The sequence below is a fragment of the Astyanax mexicanus genome, chromosome 6 (assembly GCF_023375975.1).
Source record: "Astyanax mexicanus isolate ESR-SI-001 chromosome 6, AstMex3_surface, whole genome shotgun sequence".
Classification (NCBI taxonomy): Eukaryota; Metazoa; Chordata; class Actinopteri; order Characiformes; family Acestrorhamphidae; genus Astyanax; species Astyanax mexicanus.
Window position 1 is genome coordinate 29591463 of NC_064413.1, and position 24818 is coordinate 29616280.

The 24818-nt window shown below is 40.0% G+C and overlaps 1 protein-coding gene across 1 annotated transcript in view; it reads left to right on the plus strand.

The window, feature by feature from the left end:
* adamtsl4 (ADAMTS-like 4) overlaps positions 1–24818 on the plus strand; it is a 51292-nt gene that overhangs the window by 7303 nt on the left and 19171 nt on the right. The window contains exons 3-5 of the mRNA XM_022673762.2: positions 4927–5537; positions 5665–6196; positions 21971–22073. Coding sequence (XP_022529483.2) covers positions 4927–5537; positions 5665–6196; positions 21971–22073 — 1246 coding nt within the window. The remainder of the gene's footprint in view (positions 1–4926; positions 5538–5664; positions 6197–21970; positions 22074–24818) is intronic.

The following is a 24818-nucleotide window of genomic DNA, read 5'->3' on the forward strand; positions in this document are numbered from 1 at the left end:
AAAGAAACTCATAATTGTTAAGTGGCCTCTTATTTTTTTCCAGAGTTTTAAGTCAAGCACATGTAGTTGGAGGGAGTAAAGTTTTAAACAAAGCTGCATCAATAGTGAGGAGTTTTACCAAGCTTGAAAAGATATAGTAAGAGTGACAGGATTTTAGTAGAAGAGTCACAAAACATTACCATATAAACATCTGCATTCTGAATGTATTACAGAGATTAAGTGACACACAAAAGAAGTAAAACAAGAAGGGAGTTGTCCAGAAACCACTGAAGCTTATATAAGAAGTCTGCAGTAAACAGTGGACAGTGAGAGATGAATGAACCACTTGACCAGTGCAGCACACTAACACACATGTCAGTCTTACTGCAGTGCTGAGAACAACCCACCACCCAAATAATCCCTGCCATGTGGTGCTCCTGTGGGGTCCTGATCATTACAGAACAGGATAAAATGAGTAATACAATGTAGACAGAGAAACAGGTGGTCTACAGTGTATAGTGCAATTATGTAGGATCATAATCTTCTGACATCCTAAATATTGAATCTACAGGTTCTGGTGGTAGATATTGTCTAATAAGTTTAATAACGCTGTTCACCAGGAATTTCTCCGGATGTCTTAGCCATAACCAAATGGATGATAAAATAATAAATGATGAGCGAAATGATGAGCATGTAATGACTTTACATGCATTTACTTGTTGAGATTCATTTTGAGATGTTTAGAGATCATCCTGACGATAATTAACCAAGTACTGCTCATGTCCAGACTAGTAAAAAGAATAATGGTTTACAGTGTCAAAGGCAGCAGATGAAGGAGGATGACGTATGAGAACATGAAGTTCTTGCTGGCTTTGTGGTGAACCTCTGTGCCGGAATGTCTGCTAAATGTCCTTGTGTAAAAAAGGTTATTCCTCTAAAGGTGTTTTATGATTTTTGTTAATATTAGGTGGTTTGAGGGTGAGTTATAAGAAATTGTATGAAGTGGGTTTGTTAGGGTACTGAGTGCAGCAACAGATGACTGTGCAGCAACAGCTTCTATAGCTAGACAGCTATGTAGAAGTCTAATAGAGTAGCCGGTGAGAGGATACAATGTTTAAAACCTCCAGCAGCAATGCTACATCTGATTTACTCGTACTAGCACAACACACACCAACACATCACATCTGAAGTGGTCCTGTGGGGTTCTGGTCAGTGAAGAACAGGGTGATAGAAGGATAATAATTCATGCAGAGAAACAGAAGGACTAAAGTCTGTATTTATACAACTACAAAGTAGGTGGGTTTACTTGCCATGCATATTTTAATAACAAAATAGGGATGCACAATATATCATTTAAGCATCGTCATCACAATGTGCGCATGCAGAATAGTCACATTGCATTTGATTATTGACACAAGAAGTAGATACACTGTCTCTGTGTCTGTGTAAGTGACAGGTCGCTGCTTTCTAAGAAGCACGAGGAGGAGAGGGAGCACGAGGGGAGTGGGGGCAAAAGTAAACACAAGAAAACCACATGGCCTCCATCCATATGGTTGGGCATCTGCTTGTAAACTCAAGTGTCGAAAGCTGTGCAAATCAGTCCAGGACAGTTTTCCACAGATATTACCAGTTACAGCTGAATTCACACTTTTAATCCCAGAAAAACACTCTTATTTACCTTTTAAAAAGCCATTCACATTCTTGATTAAAGGGCTGATTACTGTTGATTTGCTGTTGTCCTCAGGTTTTGAGTGCTTGGTGCTGACTCAGCTCTTGATCGGTCCGGATGCGAGACATCACGTGGGTGGGGGCGGGGCTGGTGACGTCATGGGCCCTACACTGTTTAATATCGCAATATATATAGTTGAAAAAAGAACATTTGCAATTGTATTTTTTTTTCCAATATCGTGCAGCCCTATAACAAAATATCTTTGAGTGTGTGTGTGTCGACACAGTGCTCTCCTGCTCTGTTCCATTTACTGCCAGAAACAGTTTGCACACACACACTTACACTCCTGGAGAGACCGTCTGCTCCTGGGGTGTGCTGGGCACTCCCTTAAGAGAGTGTGAAGTAAATAGAGAAAGGAGAGAGACAGACAGAGAATGTCTATGCTATTGAATGTTAGTGTGTTTCTAAGAATTCAGGAATCCAGAGAGCGTGTGCATGCGTGTTTGTTTGTAGAGGCCGGCTGAAATGATGCGTGTTAGTTAGAGGTGTGTGTCTTCTTCCATGTCACCCACTATGACTCAGCCTTTTCCCCACATTAATAATAGCGGTGTATTACCGATGCTGTCACACACACACACACACACACACACACACACTTACAAAAACACACATCAGATGCTCGCATACCTCCTACCATCTTTCTCCTTTTCTCTCCCTCCCTCTCTCTCTCTTTCTTTGTTTCTCTCACATTTCTGCTCTATTTTTCTGTGTCTCCATGTGACACACATACACACAAACACTGGCTCACAGTTTTGTGACCCTGGCCAATATTTGGAAGGATCAGAGGTGACCTTTGCCCTCTCTGTTTTGGAGTGTTTTTCCCCTGAATGGAAACTTTTGTTCGGTGAATTCTTACTTTCCTGGTTCTGCCAGCACCGCACACGGCCTAGAAACGTCCATCCCTCTGTTATGAAATAAAACAGTGTTACTGTACTCTGCCCATAGAACAATTTTCTTCTCTTGGCCTTACACTGTTGCCTTTAAACCTTTCAGGCACACATAAAGAGCTTCTTTAAAAATGTTATTTGTACTGATATTACAAACCTGTTAAACTAAACCAGGTTTGGGTTGGGATGTTTTAGGTGCAGAATTAAAGGTCATTTATTTCTGTGTAAACTAAGTGAACTAAGTGACTGTATCACTTGTGTTTTTTATTTAAATAATTGTCCACGCTTGGGTGCCATACCATACAGGTTGGTTGATGTGCTCAAAAGTCTAATCAAATAAACACATTTCACAAATCGCTATTGGGCTGATTAAAACAACAGTTTACTGTTCTTACATCACTGCCTGTGCCCACAAAAAGTGTTCGAATATTTCAAAAACTCTAAAGATTTCCTCTTATAAAACAATTGCAAATGGGAAATCAGGGTGAAAAAATAGGAGTTGTCTTACAGTGGACACCATGCCTCAAAGGGTTAAAATAATATAGATAGTCTGTTTATTGCAAAAAAACAAAAACATCAATCACCACAGTGACAATACCTGTGTATATGTTACATACCATAAGTAATAATAGCAGCTTAATTACATAAGTGAGCTGTCAGGTAACAGAGATGCACAGGGAATGCTGTTTGTTTAAACTTGCCCACTCTATTAGGTGGGGCATATTTCCATGTCTGGCTCGGAACTTGACTTTGCATGTGTTTGTTTTTGATCTGAGCTATAAAAACACGTTTCCAGCTGTCTGGGATCAGGTGTTGTGTCGCTGTATGCTCCCGGTTCACTTTATTAAAAAACACTCCCTCGTACTCCCACTCACTATGAGAGGGAAAATAACATAATAAATCCACTTATGTAGAATTTGTTAGTCACCCGCTACCTCATAATTCATCATTGGTCAGTGTCTGACCACAGGAACACTGTTTAGCAGGTATTAATGGAGTGGTGACTCATCCTCCACACAGCAGTAAATTTGACATAATAGTGGTAATAATGGTGTGCTAGTACGTCTGATGCTAATGCGAGAGTAACGGCCCGTGCGAGCTGTATTTCAGTGTGGTGTCAGGTTGTTTACTTCTGTCAGTGAAATTATTAGGTTTAGTGTGATCCACCACACAAATACAAATCTGCCAAAAGTGAACATTTGGTTTAAAACTGACCACAAATGGGTTACAGTCTGAATACCACACAATTTAAAAGATAATAATGGGGAAACTGAAAACCTGTCATAACTGGGTAATGGCATCTTGGGTTATTGGTTATTGGCATCTTTTCAGGAAAAAATACCATAGATGATGGATTTCTTTACACTACTCAACAGCAAGGGTGTTTTCACACCAGTAGTTGGTTTGCTCTGGTCTGAATAAGATAAAAGTTTAAAAACTTGGAGCGTTTTAACCAAAATGCATTATTGCTAAATATGTGAGAACGTTCTATCAGGTTATTATTCAGCTTATCTGTCTAGGGCGGGAGCAAGAAAGTAAATACAGGAAGAAGTTCTGAACTAGTGCATATTTGTGTGCAGTTTGACATCTGATCAGATGTCACAGCAGATATGGTATTTAGTCATAGCTGTAGTAATTATCTGGGTATTTTACCAGGTTAAACTCATTATAGAAGCCATTTATAACCATTTGTATACTTGCGAAATATATCTGATAGTTGCGTCAGACTGAGGAAGGATCACTTGCTGAAAATAATCACAGCAAGGATGAAAACTAACCACCATAGTTCTATTTACCCAGACTAAAAAGTGCAGGTTTGAAAATGGCATGTTTAAAATACACTTGTATATAACATTTAATTATTTTTTTGCTATAATATTATAAATGGTAATAACTCTGAATAAACCCAGTCTATTATCAGGAGGAAAACTTGATTAAATAACTTTTTCAGACATCAAAATGTATTGGCTGACATGCATATCCTTGCATGTCTTCATTTTAATGATTACAGCATACACAAGCTTAGCTTAAAAACATTTCTTACTGTTGCAGTCATGCCAGTAATGTTGTTAAACACACATTGTTACTTTTCTAATGAACTGATTACTTTTGTATCTTTTTTTATGCAGAAAAGTTTTAAAGTCTGGGGAGAAGGCCAGATCAGTCGAATATTGATGTTGCTTCCCAATCATATAATGGTGTAATGCTTAAGCTGTGTTTTGTCTAGTAAAATGATTTCTAACACAAATGCATAACCTAGGAACCTTAGTTTCCTAATTGAGAATCGTCAATATAATTTTAATATGATCATTCTCTGTTTGTCTATCCTAGCTGTCCGGTCGGCGTTCTCGACAGGTCGAGGAAGAAGTCCTTGAAGGTGTGTGGGGTTCATGGGCTGAGTGGACGGAGTGTTCTCAGAGTTGCGGTGTGGGCGTGTCAGAGAGGCGGAGACAATGCATGCCACCACCTCAACCTCGGCACCAGATTTGGACTGGGCCGGCCTACTTACCATCTGGTGGCTCAAACCACGCCCCTGTGATCTCTGCAGTGAGGCCGTACTATCCCTCACTTTATCCTGACAATGAACCCCCTCCTTACGGTAGTGGGGGGCCTGATAGACCACCATTTTATTCGCCCCCACTTCCACCCAACCAGAGTCCGGGATTACCTCTCTATCGTGACACAGCTGAAGGGGCGGGCCCAGAGCAACCCAATCCCGCGCCTCCATTCTACAGGCCAGAGTTCACACCATCCAATCAGCAGCCGGTTTCAATTTACCGCTCACCTTCTTTCGCTGCCTCATCTTCTTCTTCTTCTTCATCTTCACCTTCGTACGGTCAACCAGCGAGAGGATCTAGAAGGCCACCCAATCAGGGGGCAGGACGAGTTGGAGGAGGCAGCGGACGGAGATCTGTCTCTGCCAATAGGGATCCATCGAGAAGGTAAATTTTATTGGTTTGAACACTTAGTTATTTGGTGCAGATAACTTTTCTTACCTTTCTATACACTGGTGTATATTAATCTTTCTCTCTTTTTCTATCTGTCTCTTTTACACTGTCTTACCCTTAGGTCCAGTTCCTCTATCCGCCCAGGGCAGTTTGGTTACGGCAGGGTTCCGTACTCTCTTCCCCTCCATCGGCAAAATCGGCACGCACGGCACACCCAACGCCACAGGAACACCACCACTGATCCCCTAGAGGTCGAAGGTCATGATGCACCAATTGATACCGAAACAGAGAGTGATATACAAACAAAGAACACAGAGGAAACCACAGGGGAGAGACGAAAGGAGGAGGTGAGAGAGAGTAGAAAGAACGATGGAAACCTGCTAACTGACTCTGGTACACCTAAGAAAGCGAAAGAAAGAGAGAGATCCATTACCCGCCGTGCCCCGCCCCCATTCTCCTCCCCTCTCCATCGGCCACACAATCCACAAGACCTTCCCACTTACAGCCAGCACACACACAACCCCAGCACGTGGAACAATCTCCAGGAGAGAGAGGCCGGACCGGGATGGGCACCCCAGCTGCGCCGCCCGCCCCCCCTTCTGAACTACAGGTGCTCTGGGCAGGACAGGGAAATCCGCAGGTGCACTGTACAGGTAAGAATAACAATTAAAGGCTAGAAAGATTATAAAGAGCTGTTGGTGATTTCATAATATATACAGCCATTATATACAGTCAATAAATTAGGACAGTCCATCTTATATATCCTATCCATCCTATATATTATCATATGGACAGTTTTTCTTAATTTGGACAAAATTGAGAAAAAAAAACATGAGGAAAAAGTTAGGAAACCACCACATTTATTACCACTTGGCCGGGTCAGGCCATCCTAGCAAGTTCGGCCTATAGAGAAAATTACAAAATGGGTAGTCTAAAACTATGCATTTTTAACAGCATTTATTTCTATGGACACATCCCTTGAAAACCAGCACTGTCCTCTTATGTTGCTGTTTTTGAAATATAATGTGTTTGCATGACAGTGATGAAGTTTTGTTTTTCCCTGTTGCTGCAGTATTGCTGTAATTTGCTTCTGTTTGGCAACTTTATTAGTATATTGTTTTAATAGTGTATTGTTTGGTTTGTGCTAGGGTATAGGCAAGCAAGGCTGTCTAATACTTACAGATATTAGTTTGAAGATTTTGGCTCTTACAGAACTCCTCCCAGCCAGTCACATTTGTGAAGTTGGAACTATCTGTGGTTCAATCATTTCATCACTCAAGCCTGTCTGCAACCCTGATTTTATTAGCAGCACTTTGAGTCAGATTCAGGATTCTTTACCGCTACATAATAACTCTGTTTTTTCTGTACAGCAGGGTGTGCTGCAACTAATGATTATTTTTGTAGTCAACTAATCTGATATGTTTTTCTGATTAGTCGATTAATCAACAATTATTTATGCCATGTCCTCCATCTCTAAAAACAACAGTCTAGATGTTTAAACGTGAAGAGTACTGATATTTGTGCACTTTTTGAGACACGGATTTCTGGGTTGGTGTGCATCGGGCTAGAGCGTAGGCTATGGCGTAGGGTCTGTGGCTATATGCAGGGTACTCATAGGCTGTGGCATAGGTTTGATGCATAAGTATACATTAGGCTTTAAAAACACTTTTAAAATCTAACAGAAAAAAAACACAATGATGTTAAAGCAGTTTCAGGGTTGAGGGACACAAATATGGCAGTTCATTATAATGTGTGAAATCACAGAAATGCTGTATCTTAAAACATTAGGGCCTTTATTAACTATACATAACATATTTCTGTAACTAATTTATGAGCTCATAAACCGTAGACAATTATATTGTTGCTGTCCAATGAAAAACAAGTATCTCCATTTTTGTTGATTTTTAGTTTACTACATTATTTGAAAAGACAAACTGTCCCTTACACTCTGCCAAAATTTCTTGATGAACGGACCAATAGAAATACTTTAAAATGACCTGAAATAAACTCTTTACATTGACTGTTTTTCATATGACAGCGACGATGTGGACATTTAGAAGTGCTATATAGTCAATGTGAAAGTGATAATCACCTTTGTTTAATGATCATAGTTGTTCACTCTCTGTGATGTTTAGAGTGTAAGGTCTTTGTGAACTGACTCTCCTGGTTACTTAGTAGAATTTCCATTGTTTGATGCCGGTCACGCTGGACCGCACGCAGCATTTCAGCTCCTAAGCTTAGCTCAGCTACTTAGCAGGCCAGAGGAGCTCAGTTAGTACAAGGCAGCACAGTCGTATCAGATGTCTCAGCAGCACACTGCTTTAAGAGCAGGTATTTTTGTGTGTTTTTTTTTCTGTAAGAGAATGTTATTTACTCTACCTGAATAGCTGATGTTAAATTAGAGTGTACAGAGCTGACATTAGACTAATCTCAGTGTGGTGGCAGAGTGCAGCATGTTATTATTGAACCAGTGTCCCCAGAGTGAGCAATTGAGGGTCAAATTAGAACAGAGCTTAGTGATGTTGTGACCTGCTGAACATTAGATAATCAGATTAAAAGATATTCAGATTTCTCGCATGCCTGAATCCGTTTGGCTACATTTTTTTGTTCCCGGAAGAGTGTGAAATAACTTAGTTTGTTATAATAATATTTAACTTTTTCCATGAAGCTCTCAAAAGTCCCCATCCCTGTGTTGTTTGGAAGTTAGCACCTCCTATTCTGGAAAACACCACTTGGACGTGCTGCCTTATAATAACTGAAGAATAACACAAGCACATTCCAGGCATAGTGTAATTATTACTATTAAATATTAAGACATAGAAGAATTATAGGCATAAATACCTCCAACGCCTAATATTGAGAAGAGTGTCTTCCAGGAGTGCCCTCCAGTATCTGGCATCGGTATGTTAGGGGCAGATTCTTTAAGTTCTGTACGTTGTGAGGTGGGTCCTTAATGAATGGCATCTTTATTGATCCTTAAAGCAGATGACCCACTTGTCCATCTGTTCCCTATCTGATGGTTGCTATGGTGTTGCTAAGTGGTTGCAAGGTTGTTTGCTGTGGTCTTTCTATGTGGTTGGTACAGTGTTGATAGCTGGTACCAAGGCAGTTCTATGGTATTACAGGGGGTTGCTGTTATGTCTCAGGTGGTTGCTCAGGTGTTGCCAAGTGGTTGCAGTGGTTCTACCATTTTATTAGTTTCATTGTTACATTTAAAGGATGCCAAAACTTCACAAGACCTCTAGAAGTGTTTTGTGGTATCTGGCAACAAGAGATTGTGCTTTCTTGGACCACTTTTGGTAGGTACTGACTTCTAGGAACTGCATTCTAGGAACACCCCATAAGACATGCCTGATGTTTTTAATTACCCAGTCATCTAGAACATCAGAGCTATTTTTTTCTGACTAATATATCCACTCTTTGACAGGTGCCCTGGTATATGACGATAAGAAAATATATATTTGTTTTACTTTGTCAGTGGTGTTAATGTTATGGCTGATTGATGCATGTGCGAAGAACCAATGGAAGGCTAAAAGAATGTTCTTTACAGGTTTGTTTTTAAACCCAAATTCCCCTCCAGTTTAGCCAGTAAACCCACCACTTACTAGGACTAGGACCCAATACTTTGAAAAGCTTTTGACAGTTGGAGGGTGAGGACCAGCAAATGCCTCCTCTGATACTTGTAAAGTAAGCCACTGGCTCGTTTTCCACCTTGATTATTTTCAGAGTCTGCACTTACTCTGCATTTTATTTGAAACCCAATACCCCTTTTTCCCCTTCATTTATTGACCACTTTGTGAGGTCCTCCGACCTTATAGGTTCACTATATAGTTGTCCAAACCTCAGCCTGTAACTCATTGTTAGCATCTGCTCTATCAATCATTTTTACACACATTTGTGTACCTGCTAAGTTAATGGTGGTCCAACGCTCAAAATATCCAGCCAAGAGCAGCTCTGTGGTCAGAAAATGACCACTGTTGAAAGTTTAGAGGATGACTGAAGTAAATTATCCATCAACAGATTAGCAGAACTAGCAATGCACTGCTTTCCAATAAATGTGCTCAGGCTAGTCAAGTGCAGGGATGTGGTATTTTTGCTGTGGATGCTGTGGATAAGCTCTGCTCCAGATGCTGGTTTGTTTTGGTGAGGACGTTCGGGGGGAAATTGTAGTCCGTCTGCCAGCTGCTTTCCTTCAAAGTCATTTTAGCGGAGCAGGAGGTGCCGCTCCTGTCAGTTTTTCTTCCAAAGCTACATGCTTCATTTCCATTTGGACTGCTTTAGTGCTCCCTGGCTACACGGGTCAGCGTATTTTTATGCAATGATCTAAAGGTACTAATCTATAATACTGTACACTGACGTTCCAGAAGTCACGGGTTAGCAGTATGTAAATTGATTTTTAATATTTGCCGGTACTGAGTCCTGGTCTGTTACTTTGGTAATGCAGTAAAAAAAAAAGGAAAGAACACATTTAATTAATATTTAATTATTGAAACAATTGTTTAATTTTTTTTATCACAAAATAGTACTAAATAGCTATATAAATGATTTTCATTTAAATATGCATTTGTCTTGAATATTTCTCTTCTTTAATTTCTTAAACAAACACACAAAAAAAGTCACACAATAACAATTCTATGATTGATCACAGGCCCTATTGTACGTGTCACGATGCTTCTTGCTATCTTATACCTCTTCAACAGTCTATTTTCACACCTTGTGCCCCCTCCGGTAAAATAGCAAGGAGTATTTTTGCAGAACAGTCTATAGTGAACTCCTGGAGGAACAACGTAACGTTACATTTTTGATAAATCAGTGGTCTGGATCTGGGCCATCTTTAGTTAGAACCTTATAGAAAAAGATATGTATTAAATTATGTGAAAAATTGTGACTCAAATCATAGTGAGATCAGAGATTTACACTCTTGCTCTGTTCAAGTCTCTGTCTCCGGCAGTACGGGCGGTAACGCCGTCTCACTCAGAGCTGGAAGATCTTCACACGCTCACGATGGGCGTCTTAAACTGGCGTCCTGCTTTTGGAGCTAAGCAGCCTTCATGCTTCATAGATGTTGGCAGAGGCTCACACTCACACAAACACACAGAGAGTATGTGGATGGCACTGAAACAGAGGAGGAGAAGTGTGGAAGCCAGGATGGGATATTTTTCTCGGGGGTCTTTGTGGCTACTTCTTTTTTCTTTCATTTTTTCCTTTTTTTCTTTTGTTCTTCCAGCCTGTAGGTCTTTTTCAGGGGTTGAGATGTAAAGCCAGGTTCCTCATTGTGAATGTGTGTTCGTGTACATGTGTGTGTGTGTGTGTGTGTATGCTGTCAACCTCCTTCACATCACACCCTCTTGCTCTCCAGCTCTTTAATATGTCTGTAATTGCTTTCCCAGTATGTGGCTGAGAAACACTCTCCTGGAGATACAAGAACTCTGACTTTTTTCCTGTCCGCTCCAAGCTTGTTCGTCAGTATGAGATTATATATTGGTCAGCCATTACATTAACACCACCTCCCTGTTACTATGCTTATGGTCTCTGCATTGTTGTCAGCTCCAGTGATCATATAGAAGCACTTTGTAGTTCTTTATTTACAGGCTGTAGTCCTTCTGTTTCTCTGCATACTTGATTATTCTTTTTCACCCTGTTCTTCAATGGTCAGGATCCCACAGGACCTACAGAAATATCCATCCAGCAGCATTGTGTGGGCATAATCCTGTGACCACTGATGAAGGACTAAAGGATGATCAACACAAACTATGCAGCAATAGATGTGTTTCTGCCTCTGACTTTACATCTACAAGGTGAAGCAGCTAAGGAGGAGTGTCTAATAAGTAGACAGTAAAAGAACAAAGAAAACTGTGCTGTAGCCTACGTGTCTCCACAATGGAGTGCGTTGATACGCTCTGTTTCCAGTCGCCATACTGAGTCCGTGTGCTCAGAGCTGAACTTCTCATCGCAAGCTTAGGCAGAAACGAGTTGCTAGTAGCAACAGTGCTACAGCTACACTTTCTATTTGCAACACTCCTGTGAACAATAGTTCCGCATTACATTGATTGGTTTCACAAGTCTCCTATAGACTGCCTGTACCGTGTATTCTGTGTGCGTTTAAGCGAATCGAACCATGACCCCCATACCGTAACTGTTCGTAAAGAATACACATACCATTACACCCCTACTGCACACTACACTGTTTTGCATCTGTTTTGCAGTGGTCCTCAGTGGTCCTGCAGTGTTTTTGTGTGTGCACACATAATTACAGTATGCATGTATGCATGTACATATATGTGCGTGTTTGGTGTGTATGGGTGTAGACAGCTTGTCATTATCAGTGTGACTACTATTAAGAGAGTGTTAAGTGATGCAGCTTTAAAATCACGCACACACACACATAGCTGCTTTCCACTTGACTTGAAGTTAGTAGCAGAAGCCGTTGCTATGTGTTGGCAACAGTCCTGTGTGTTTGGTTCCACTGACACTAATAACCATCCTGTGACAGCTGAATCATTCAGTTACACAACTCCAGGCCCAGATTCACTTCCACTGCATGTATTTGTGTGTGTGTGTGTGTGTGTGTGTGTGTGTGTGTGTGTGTGTGTGAGTGTGCCTCTTACTTCAGAATATTAAGAGTAAGCCTATGGTTCAATATTAGGGCCAAAATAATATTCCTAACTTTTTAAACTCTTAAAAATAGAGGTGCTTAAAAGGGTTCTATAAACAATTTTACAGATGAACCATTTTTGTTTTGTATTAGAAATCAAACCTTTTAATCAGTCAAGTGATTTAAAGGTCAAGCATGGTGTTCTCCCTGGAACATTGCATTGCTGGCATTGCTGAAAGAACCCTTTATATATGGCTTGTTTATTTTTAAGAGTGTAGCTATAAAAAAGCTGCCTGTTGATATACACAGACTTGTATTTAGTGGATTGGAAGGTGGCAGGGAGAGTGATTTGATTCTGTAATACTCGCCAGTCCTAATAATAATTTATGTTGCCTTGCCATGAGCACATTGGCCATTGTTCAGTCTCTTTTGCCAGATAACAACACTGTAAATCTTATATGGGTCTGGACATTTCCAAGCTGTCACCTGAGGTAACACATTATTGTAAATTTATATAATGTTGTCCCATGACTTTTGGCATGTCATTGTAGGAGGTGGGTGTGTTTGTTATGCATTTTTAAGAGGGGGTTGGCATATATATTGTGCGTATAAGATATGCCTTGTATCATGTCCTACCCTGGTGTAAAACCAATGGTAAAACCAAGTGTGTGCAATATGTGTGTGTATGGTGCAGCACTGGAGGAACTGAAAGTAGGGAAAAAAGAAAATAAGGTAGTTGGGGGGGTGATGCAGTTAAGTTATAGTGCAATGAAAGAGGGCACTGTTTTCACACACTGCAGAGAATGAGGAAAGCACACGCTGAGTTACACATGTGTGCACGTGCACACTGATATTTTCAGACACAGTAATCAGGTGGGGGTAGAGAAAAAGAGCTCCATGGAAAAGTAAGAAAACGAGAAGCAAGGATAGAAAGAAATGGAGAAGTGAGGAATGTGAGGGTTAAAAAGAGAGAAAGAGAGCAAGAGTCAGTGAGAGAGAGAAAAAAAAACATGAAAACAAAGCAAAAGGCAGCTGAGAAGAATGAGAAACAGAGAGAGAATCTGCAGGCTTTAGAAACAGACTTAGTGAAACGGCATGGCACTAAGCCTGCAATTGCTCTCCCTCTTTCACTCGCGCTATCTCTCTTTCTCTCGCCCCCTCCCTTTCGCAGTCTCTGAATAAACATTTGCACTGCACTGTCAAAGCCAAGCTCTGCTCCCACTGACCCTGCGAGCGTGAGTGGGAAATTTGCTTTCTAATTTAACCACTGATTTAAAGACCGCTTCTACAAATCAGCCGCAGTTAAGAACTTTTTAAAATCCTGCTGCTTAACATCCAGTCAGATTCATCACAAGTTTCCAGTTTTCCTCCCAGAAATGAGACATATATTTACCAAATGGTTCAAATATTACCCATAAAAGTCAGCCAGACTTAGCCTATGATTTAACACTTTCAGACCTACATTAAAGCCTTCCTGCTTTTAGATTTGTGTTTTTCGTTACATTAAGCATTCTGGCTATAACTCTAGATTCAGCACAATCTAGCCAATAGGATACATCGCTTAGTAAATTCTAAATACTACTCTAAATACACTCTTTTGTCCATAAACATCCTCAATAAACTCTCTAATGTACTACAGTAGATAACTAAAAGTCTATTAAAACACCCTCAGTAAACATATTGTATACACTAGATTATTAGACATTAGTCACCTTCAGCAATCACTCCCACAAACAAGCATTTAATACAATACAGTAGGAGATAGCAGAAGTCCATATGGTAGAATGGAATTTGTAGGTCCATACTCTCCTGCAATAAAAACCTATCTACAGTAGAATATAATTTAATAGTCTATAAACACATGCAATAAACACTTATGTAGAGGTTATTAGGTTATAAACACCTGCTGTAGACACTCCTGTGCAGAAGAAATGGATATGCTAGACCATAAGTACTCTAATTAAACACTGTAAACTACAACAGGAAGTAAAGTCCATACAATACCTAAATAAAGACTCTTATACAGTAGAATAGGATATATTAATCCATAAACACCATAAATAAACACTTTCCTATAAAGAAGCATTGTCATGGTGTATGCCATTTCAGGGACAGTTTTGTTTCGTATTACAGACAGGTTGATGTCACTTCTTCTTGAAAATAACCAGCAAGTAGTCCTGGGCAGTATGACCAAAAATGTATATCACAGTATTTTTCAATATTCTGATGGTTTCTCTGTATATCACAGTATACATATGTACAGTACATATGTTATAAAACACAAAGGCTTTAAATTAAGGCTATAATTACTATTGGATTTATTTTGTCCAACAAACTACACAATATATGAAGAAACCAGACTTTATAAGCAGAAAAACAGATGAAGAATGTAAACAATAGACCTTAAAAAGAGATACACCAACAACTTTAACACGGCTTCCTTTACAAAACTATTTTATTAAGTTTGCTGCATAAATGATTCTGTACCCAGTACCATTTCTGTGTTAGTCTGTGAAGCAGAGCGTGTTTATACTTCTGCGTTGTTCTGCAGTTTAAACTGCAAAGGTGGGAATAGGGTGGGTGGACCACGGTGGACCGCGACTGTCCGCGACATGCATTGCGATGCGTGTCCACTAGCCCTTTTTTCTTTAACGCATGTCGCCATGGCGGATCTCTCGGCTCGCCGCGTGTGGGTGTGTCCGTGACATTTTTTAATTCAAATGAACCAACAAATGTAGTCAATCATAGGTTTAAGATTTTACATTTTTAGTAAACCTCACTGTGAGCTATAGTTCTATAAATTTTTAGCCTCTCTTCTGTGTTTGAAAGGCGCCTGTTCTGTGTGTGTGAGGCTCGTATATATGTGTGGCGTGGCAGCCTGCTGTTTCCTGATTGGCTGGATGCAGCGTGGCGGCCGGATTCATTTGAATAAAGTTCATATCTGCTCAACTTTCTTACCGGAGGGCGGGGCTGCGCTCAACGCATCGCAACCCAGCATGCACCACAGTATGCGACGGCTCTCTTCATTGAAATGAATGGGATGCGTTGGGGCTTAAGTGCCAGTGGACGTGCACCATAGGGTACGCGGCGACGCGTGACTACGCCATAGTTTCAAAGCAGGACTATAAATTGGCTCCACGGAGCTTAGCTTCCAGTGTGTTAGCTTGTTGTGGTTCTCAACTGACGGCCTGTTTACCGTATGAACCGGTATACCGCCCAGCACTACCAGCAAGATATGATTTTAGAATGAGGCTTGTAATGAAACAGTAGCCTTTGCCCAATGTATGACCTATTGCCTGTGTTATACAGCTCTTGAGGCCTGGGTTGATGGGTGTGTGGGTTTTTCCTACCTAGTGAGGAGATTGGTGTGTTCTCCCCATGTCAGTGTTTCAGGGTTTCCACCAGGTATGCTGGTTTCTTTCCACCTCCCAAAAATACACAAGGCTGGTGAAGTGGCTGTGATAAATTACCCCTGTTACCCTGCACTGGACTGGTGATCTGTCAAATGACTGTTCCCAACTTAAGCCTAGTGATTCCCAAGTAGTTCCCGGACGCTCTGTGACCCTGACCAGATTCTCCTATGATTAAACTCAGCTTTTGATAGTGAGCTGAATTATCTGTATGCACAATGTAGAAACACAACAGTCTTAAACTCATTGAGTTTATGTACTCTGCAGTGAAAAAGCATATATCGCCATTTGGTTATGTTTATTCCTTGATTACGAGCTGTTTCCTTTTTCAAGAGTCATGAAAAATGGGAGATTGATGGAGATAGATTGTAAATGTCTATGTTTATCACCAAATTTTATCCCCTGCTTTTGCAGCGTGACTCGAATTTGCTGCACACGTTAAATTTAATGGTTAAGATTTATGGTTTGCCTGGTCAGCGATTTCTTGCTGTTTAAATTTTCTAAACACTCTCTGGGCTGATACATGAACAGCTAAACAGGAACTGACCAAAATCCCAGCTGGGGTCGGACAGCTGTCTGTCACCTGTGTTTCCGCCTAGTTTAGTCTCGAGAGCCACTTCATATCCTTTCTCCACACCAAGGAATCTCCTCATGGCGTGTGTCCCAGTAATGCATTTATTTGCTGTGTGTTTGTTTTATGGCTGTTTGTTTCTATAATACTGTAAACAGCTTCAGGATATTTTGTGCTCTACTTTCACTGTATGATATTTTATTTTAGTGTGAGTGTTGTTAGTGTTAATGTGCACATTTCAGTCACTATCCCCCGCCCCCGCATTGTTTGTGTTTCTGTTGTTCTTCTGTTTCATTTACATTCCCATTGTTCTTCTCAATAGCTGTGGCACTTCAGTGTTTACTTCTGTCTCTCTCACAGTCTCTTACTGTGTCTCTGTGTCCCTCTCCCTTCTTGTTTTTTTTATTAATTTAATTAATAAAAATCAATTTTGGATAATTTCTACTGGTCTGTTTCTCATTACATTTTGACACAATGTAAAACATACTTACACTTATACATACTTACGCTGTATGGACATAGGGACACCTGTTTGTTTATTGTCCCTTCAGAAATCAAGCTTTATCCTTTCCTAAACATCACAAAAGTATTGGATGGAGCACCATCATTCCAGAGAACACTGATCCAGCATTGGCTATGGTCACTATTCTACATCAAGGGGATGTTGACATTAAATGTTGTCCTGATATCAAATTTTGTTAACACAAAGTAACATGCTACATACAACTAGATAACAAATTCTATTGAGATCATTGGCCAGCTGTGTGTATGTGTGTCTGTAAAATTGCATTTTTAGCTATAGACTCACATTGTCAATAGTACATGTCTCTGTGGTAAATCGGGCGCAATTCTTTAAGATATTACCCTAAAAGATAATGAGAATGGACATAACTGAAAATTAAATCATAGAAATTTTATAAAATTACAGAATAGAGACAACCTCAAAACAATATGCCCCCCAGCTCCCCTTTTACAAACCAGTTTAGGTTTTAGCACTGTTCATTAATCCTCAATCGAATGTTTTAGAGCTCCCTACTAAACTGATTTCTCTTTTTACATTTCCTGCTTCTCTCCTATTGGTTTTCTCCTGCTTCTTCTCCACATGTGTGAACATTGAACATGTGTGAAGACATTCACACACATACACCCACACACACACATGCACAGCAGCAGTGGGCCCCTCACACAGTTTATGCTATCTAGAAATGGCCATCCAGAGGCAGTGTTGTATACACAGTCTCAGAGAATAACATTTAAACACACACACACACACACACACACAGGTGAGCCATTAAGTGTCATTACAAACAGTGCTCCTCCACACACACAGACACAAACATACTTACACATGGTTCATTTATATACACACAAAGAGGTTTTTTTTGTAAACACATGTAGCAGTGGCTACTATACAGAACAAACACATATACATATAAACACAGCTGGTAACAAATTGCAACACATAAATGTTGAGAACTGGTTAAACAGAGTTATATTTACACAAGATCCTGTAATAATACTTTACCCTCTCCTCCTCCCCCTTCTCTTCATCCACATGACTCTTTTACTTCCAGTGACAGTTTTCCAGTATTTCTCTGCTTGTCCAAAAATGCATGTTTGAAATGTGTTCTTTAGAGGTGGAGAGCACAGGATCAAGAAATGCTAATGCTTTCATGATGCTGCTTTAGGCCAAATAAACAGTAAATGTGCAGTTACATACTGTCTGTATGTGTTTGCTCTCTGTAGAGGATTAGTTCCCTTATTTACAGTTAGATAATCAAAAACACATGTCATTTGACCAGGGGCGAACCAAATTTATATTTGCATATAATACTGTGTGTCTGAGTGGGAGTGTGCGTTTGTGTGCGCGTGTGTGTTTGCGTGCGTATGTGTGTGTGTGTGTGTGCCATATTTCAATATGAATGAAATATGTTGTACCTGAGCAGATGCTTTTAGATTTAGGCAGCTGGAGAGCTGAGTGGAAAAACATAACTGAAAGGGAGAGACATACTGAGAGAAAGACAGTGAGAGAGAAAGAGAGAAAGAAGGACAAAATATTTGAGGGAGTTCTCCAAAGTAAAGTAAGTGAAAAGAGAATGTGGCGAGGTGTGTGTGTGTGTGTGCGCACAGCTGTTCTGTGGTGAGGGTTCACATCAAGTGCAGAGAAGCTCTCACCACATTTACCCTCTATGGACATCTAATCCACCCTTGTGTGTGTATGCAAACCCTATACCCTGATCACCCACCGAGCTCACAACTTGTGGCCTCTCCTTGTAATGGGACCTGATTGAGCTGTGTGTGTGTGTGTGTGTGTGTGTGTGAGAGAGAGAGAGAGAGAGAGAGAGAGAGAGAGAGAGAGAGAGAGAAAGAGAGAGAGAGAGAGACCTGTATGTGCCCTCTTTTGTCAGTGGTTCCATTAGAAAGGATCACTCTTGGATTAAAGTAGTGGACGCAAGGAAAGACATCTCTCTCTCTTTCTCTCTCTCGTGCTCTGTATCTGCCCTCTCTCTCTCTTGCTCTCTAACTGCCCTCTCTCTCTCTCTCTGTCTGAACCTCTCTCTCACTCTCTCTCTCTCTCTGTCTGAACCTCTCTCTCTCTGTCTCCCTTTTTCTCTGTCTCTTGTTATCTCTCTCACCCTCACTTTCTCTCTCTCTCTCTCTCTCTCTCTCTCTCTCTCTCTTTCTCTTCCAGCATTACAGGAATGTAAGGGGATATCTCTGTGTTTAATTTCGGTAATACATCAGCTTAAACAGGCTTACTTGCCACACACGCACACAAACACATATACACACTCTGTACAGTGCAAAGTGCCAACAGACACTGCATACACTCTCAGAACCCATGTGTTTATAAACAGCACACCTTGGTATGAGATTAAGGATAGACATAGTTTTACATAGTTTGTGTGCTGGGACTCCCTGTAAGTCTGGATGTTTTTTATTATTTTGGAACATGGAATATGGAACCTGTCACTCTATAGTTTTTCTTATTTTTGTCTTCTTCTTCTTTCTCTTATTAGTCCAATTCAGACATCGACACTGTGTAAACGTAGCCTAATGCTAATGCCGTTGTAACACCTCACCAACCTCTTTTGGCAACACCTTATCAACCAACATCTGTATCAAATGCTGAGCTGCGATCACACTCGCATTTTCTTTAGGAATATTTTTCCAATTTTAACTTTTACTTTTAGCTTTTACTTAAACTGTGATATTTTAGCTTGTTTGTGTGTCTATGCAGTGTTTTTTAATACACATGATCATTCTAGTCAACATGTGGATTTTGATTGGCTTTTACTAGGGGTGTAACAAATACATATGTGGTTGTGTAGTAAGAGCTATGCTGATCAGCGCTGCGGTGATTTTATGAATAGAACTTCATTATTGTGCCATACACAGTGTGTAGGCATGGTGCCATCACCGCAGAGTTTTATGAATCTGGCAGATGGAGCTGTTTTTACCACACTCTTATTGGGAATGGAAATCTGGGACCAGTACAATCATCTTAGAATTTAAGGCTTTAGAGAACCATGTTTACCCCTTTAAGGATGATGCAGTTAAAAAACTATTTCTAACATTTCATTGTTAATAGTATTTAATCTCAGTGCATAAGTTGCATGTTATTCAATATCTCTGTGTCTAGTTATGAACATATTGGAACGATATTTTACCCTGAAATATCGTACCATATCACCCACCCCTAACTATTACATGAGGGTACTACTCTTTTTTTGCTGTTTTAAGCAAAAGAAACATTCACACTGTTCTCATATCCCATTATATACCTACTAGAGACAGATTTTATCTCTCCAGTATCATTTCTTTTACTTTAATCCTGGATATATGGAGATATTTGGAGTGCATTATTAGTATCATGACATTCTAAATCATTAAGTTCTGTTACTAATCTGTTAATAATCAAATTCTTGTATTTTTAAATATCTCAGTTTGAGGTGTGCCATATAATATTGTATGCAATAATAAAATGTAATATTCATTTTGTTGCAGTAGTGTATTCCTATAATATATGTTTTTTTTTCTTATTCAGTGTGTTGTCATATCTCCAAGAGTATCGCTATCGTGTAAATACCATTACAAATCATGATATTATTTTAGAGCCATATCGTTCACCCCAATACACGCACATACATTTCTTCAACTGTCTCTTTCCAGGGTGACACATTTCTTTTTTATTATGTCAGCGCTGTCCATATTAGTCCCCAGAGATGTTTTCGTGTCTGCATGTCTGTGGTTCAGTCTCAGTCAGGTTTCCACTCTCCTGCTCTGCTCAGTGTGTTTCTTGACTGTATTTCATTTTCTTGGCTCTTTGTTTGGATCTGAACTTTTGCCTCACGTCTCTCACACTTTCTACTCGTGCTCACTCTGTCCGTCTCGCTGTCACTCTCCCTCTCTCTTTCTCTCTTACCCACCTGCCAGTTCTTCTCTCTCTCCTTTTCTCTCTTACTTTTTCTCTCTTTCTCTGCAGAAATTTATGTGTGTGTGTGTTTCCAGGTCCTCTATTATTTCCATATGGTGGTTAATACAGTGCTGTCCATACAGGCCAACCCAGCATCTATCTCTCTGTCTCCCTTCTCTCACACACTCTTTTACTGTATGAACCTGAAGTACTGTAACTAAATACCTCCATTCAGTTTAGCTAACTTTATTAGCATTACTGTATCAAGTGCAGAATAATGCCAAAGTAGAGTGCACTCAGCCATTCCAGTGGATGGCTGCCCTTTTTATGAAGACAAAAATCTGCAGTCGTTTAACCCCGTAACAACCATTCAACCCAGTGTTATGGGGTTCGATGTTGAGGGATTGAAGATTTTGTGCAAAATTAGCTTAAGTCTTTCCATTCTAGCAAATTTAAATATAATTTATGAACCAGATATTTTTATGTGAAAGGGTGTTAAATGAACACTCTGTGTTTATTTGTGCCCCTAACACAAAAACACCAGCATCTCAGAACAAAACAAAACAATTCTTCATATTCAATCACACCTTCCTCCTCTTATTCATGTTCTCATATCAGATACGAAGCACAAAAGAGTAGTTAAATGAGGATGCTCTCTGATTTCGCTATTATTTATTTGTCGAGTGTACACTAGAAGTGACTGCTGCTTTTTGGCAGGCCTTTAGCAGTGTTTTGCTGACTGCCACGGCTAACTGTTAGCATCACTGTTAGCACCCTGCTGAGCCCAGCTTTTAGGAATGCTGTTAACCTGCTCCAGGCCTGTTTAACCCTGCTGCTGTCTCTGTTAGCATCTCTGTTCCAATTTTGCTACTGTATGTCCAGCTGTTATCATCACGGCTAACCTGTTCCAACCAAGCTGAGTCTGACTTTTAGCATCGATACTAACTGCCAAAAACTTTAATATACACTTGCAAGAAAAAATATGTGAACCCTTTTAAATTACTTGGATTTCTGCATAAATTGATCATTAAATGTGTTATGATCTTCATCTAAGTAACAACAATAGACAAACACAGTCTGCTTAAACAAATCCCACACAAAAATTATATGTTTGCATTGTTATATTAAATACAACATGTTAACATTCACATTATTTTTGAGAGACACCAGGAAATGCTAGACATAAAAAATCAACATAATCAAAAATAGCATATTTGTAAAAGAAGTTAATAACAATAGTAATAGTAAACCTAAATGTGTTTATTATGTTTTCGCATATGTTGGGAAATATATGTTTTACATTCTTATTTGATTTATTTTGTGTTGATAATATTAACCATATGTCTTATGGGGTACTGTAACTAAATAGGTTCACTCTCCTTCTCTCTCTCTCTTTCTCTCTCTCTCTCGCTCTCTCTCTCTTTCTTTCTGCAGCCCTGTCCCGGTTCTCCGGTGGATTCCAGAGCGGAGCAGTGCGCTGCGTTCAACAATAAAGAGTTCATGGGCCGAGTGTACGACTGGGAGCCATTTACCGAAGGTGAGAGGGGACAGACGGGTGGAGAGACGGAGGAGAAAAAGGGGAGAGAAAGTAGACAGGTCACTGAAAAAAGTGATGAAGTGAGGGAAGGGAGGGGTCATAACTCTCTCTAACAATAGAAGGAGTATGCTGGTGATTTGAGAGGGAGGAGAGAGAGAGACTGCAGGGGGCAGAAGGACAACTGTACAAGTGAGAGAGGTTCATTTATAAGAATGGCGAGAGACACTGAGGAACAGAGAGAGAGAATGTGAGAGAGAGGCTGTAAATCTGACCAACAGTGGAGAAAAAATGAGAAAGGAATTGTGGAATGAAAAGGAGAGCCAGTGGCATGCTGGGAGGTGTGTAATAGAGACATTTAAACACAAACACACACACACACAGAAATTAACAAAAGAGGCCCAAAGAAGTGAAAGGCTAGGTTGTGTAGTTGAGGCAACCAGCTGAAAAATGGCTAAATGGATAAGGGGGGATAAAAAGAACAGAAAGAGTGAATAATGGATAGAGATGGGAGGAAGGAAGAGGAGAAGGGGGGGGGGGGCTGAGGGTGTGAATGAAGGGATGTGTGAAGAGAAAGAAGCTTTAGTTCAGATGATTCCTGTATTGTAGAACAGGGGAAGTCAAAATGTACTAAGGAGGAGTTTAGTTCATACCAGAGACACACACACCCCTCATCCTCTTTATCATCATCTTCACCATCGTCATCATCATCAGCCTTAATTTGTTCTTCATATCTTTTTTCGGTTTTCTCTTTTCTTTTCATTTTACTTCTCTTTACTTTTTCTCATTTTTTCTTTTCTTTTTACTTCTCTTTTCTCTTCACTTCTTTTCACTTTTTCACCTTCTCTTATTCTGTTTTCTTTTCTTAACTTGTCTTTTTCTCATTTCCTTTCACTTCTATTCACTTTTTCTTCTCTTTTTTCCTTTTCACTTCTCATCACTTCTCTACACTTTTTCCCTTCTTTTTACTTCATTTCTCTTCACTTTTCTTCTCTTTTCGTTACTTCTCTTCAGTTCTCTTCTCTTTACTTCTCTCTTAACTTTTCTCCTCAGTTTGCTTCAGTTGTTCTCTTCTTGTCACTTCTCTTCTCCTCACTTCTATTCTTCTTACATCTGTTCTTCTCACTTTGCTTTAATTTTTCTCTTCTTCTCACTTCTATTCTCATCACTTTGCTTCTCTTCTCCTCATTTTGCTTCTCTTCTCTTTCTCTTCCCATCACATCTCTTCAGTGTCTTTTCTTTTACTCTGTTCTCTTCTCTTAACTGTCAGTTACTTCAAGACACTTTCTGCTCTGCACAGTTAATGTAGTGTATGTATGACTCTTAAGAATGCTTTGTTGTGTTGATCAGAGCTCACCTGTGTTCTCCAGTCTACTTACAAAAGTGGGATTTGTAAGTAATGGACAGATGGGTGTTTAAGATGTGGAGTGTTGTGCTGCTCTCTCTTAGGCTGTTATATGCATTATGCTCATAGCTTCCAGTTGGTGGGACTTTTTGGATGCGGGCATTTGTGGCTTGGCTTGGTAAGTGGTGTGTAATAGTGTGTGTGTGTGTTTGTTTTGTCCCTGGGAGATCATTTTTGCAAGGCGCCTTTCTGTAGCCCATTATGTGATTGGATGTTTGTGGTTAGTGCACGTGTGTGCGTGTGTTTGTGTGTGTGTGTGTGTGTAGTGATTGGTGCTCCTGTGGAGGTCTGTGTATGACTTGGCTGCTTTCGGAGTCTAAGGACCCACTCTTCAGAGATGGCAGGAGAACAGAGAGAGGGGGTAAACAGAAAAAGTTCAAATCATTCTGGATTTATCTTTCTTGTTTAGTTCATTCGTTCATTCTCACTAGGCATGCCCTCCCTCTTTCTTTCTCCATCTTGTTCGTCCAGATCCCCAATTCCTCTGGGTCTGACGCCAGAGACTCTCCACCCAGCTCTGATTAGGGAATGCTGTTCAGAATATGAGAGAAAGAGAGAGAATGAGAGTACTTTTTATTATGAACAAAAAAGATGGCGAGAGAGAGAATAAGAGAAATTGAGAACAAAATAGTAAGAGAGAGAAAAAGAGAGTAAGTATATAAGAGAAAAAGAGAAGGAGAATAATAGGCAATAAGAAAGAAAAAAGAAAACAAGAATACAAGACAAAAGAAAAGAGCAAGAGAATATGAATAAATGAAGAAAAGAATAGGAATAAGAGAAAAGAGCAAAGATATGAAAATTACAGAGAAAGAATACAGAGATTGAGATATTGAGTGAGAGATTGAAAAAGCAATAAAATGAGAATAAGAGGAAAAGAGGAAAGAGAGTATGAGAATAAGAGAGTAGTTGAGAGAGAGATCGAGAGAGCAGAAGGATGAGAGAAAAAGAGAGAAAATGATTGAAAATACGAGAGGAAAAGGGAGAGTGATTGAGGAAAAGAGAGAAAGTGATAGAAAAAAAACAAAAGGAAAAGAGAGAGGTATTGAAAATAAGAAAAAAAGTGAACACATGACAATATGAGAGACAATAATGAGGTAGGATCAAGAAGGTGGATGACAGAGAAAGAGAGAGATAGAGAAAAAGAGAGATAGAGGGAGTGAGAGAGAGAGAGGGATGAAGGGATGAAGGAGTGTGTGAGACAGAGCTTGGGACTGGAGTGTAAACAGGGTTTCAGGGGGAATTCTGGAGAGAGTCGCTGTGAGCCAAGCAGAGACAGCAACGATAAACACACAGATTTAAGAAGAGCACCAACGGGAGTGTGTGTGTGTGTTAGGCAGAGAGGG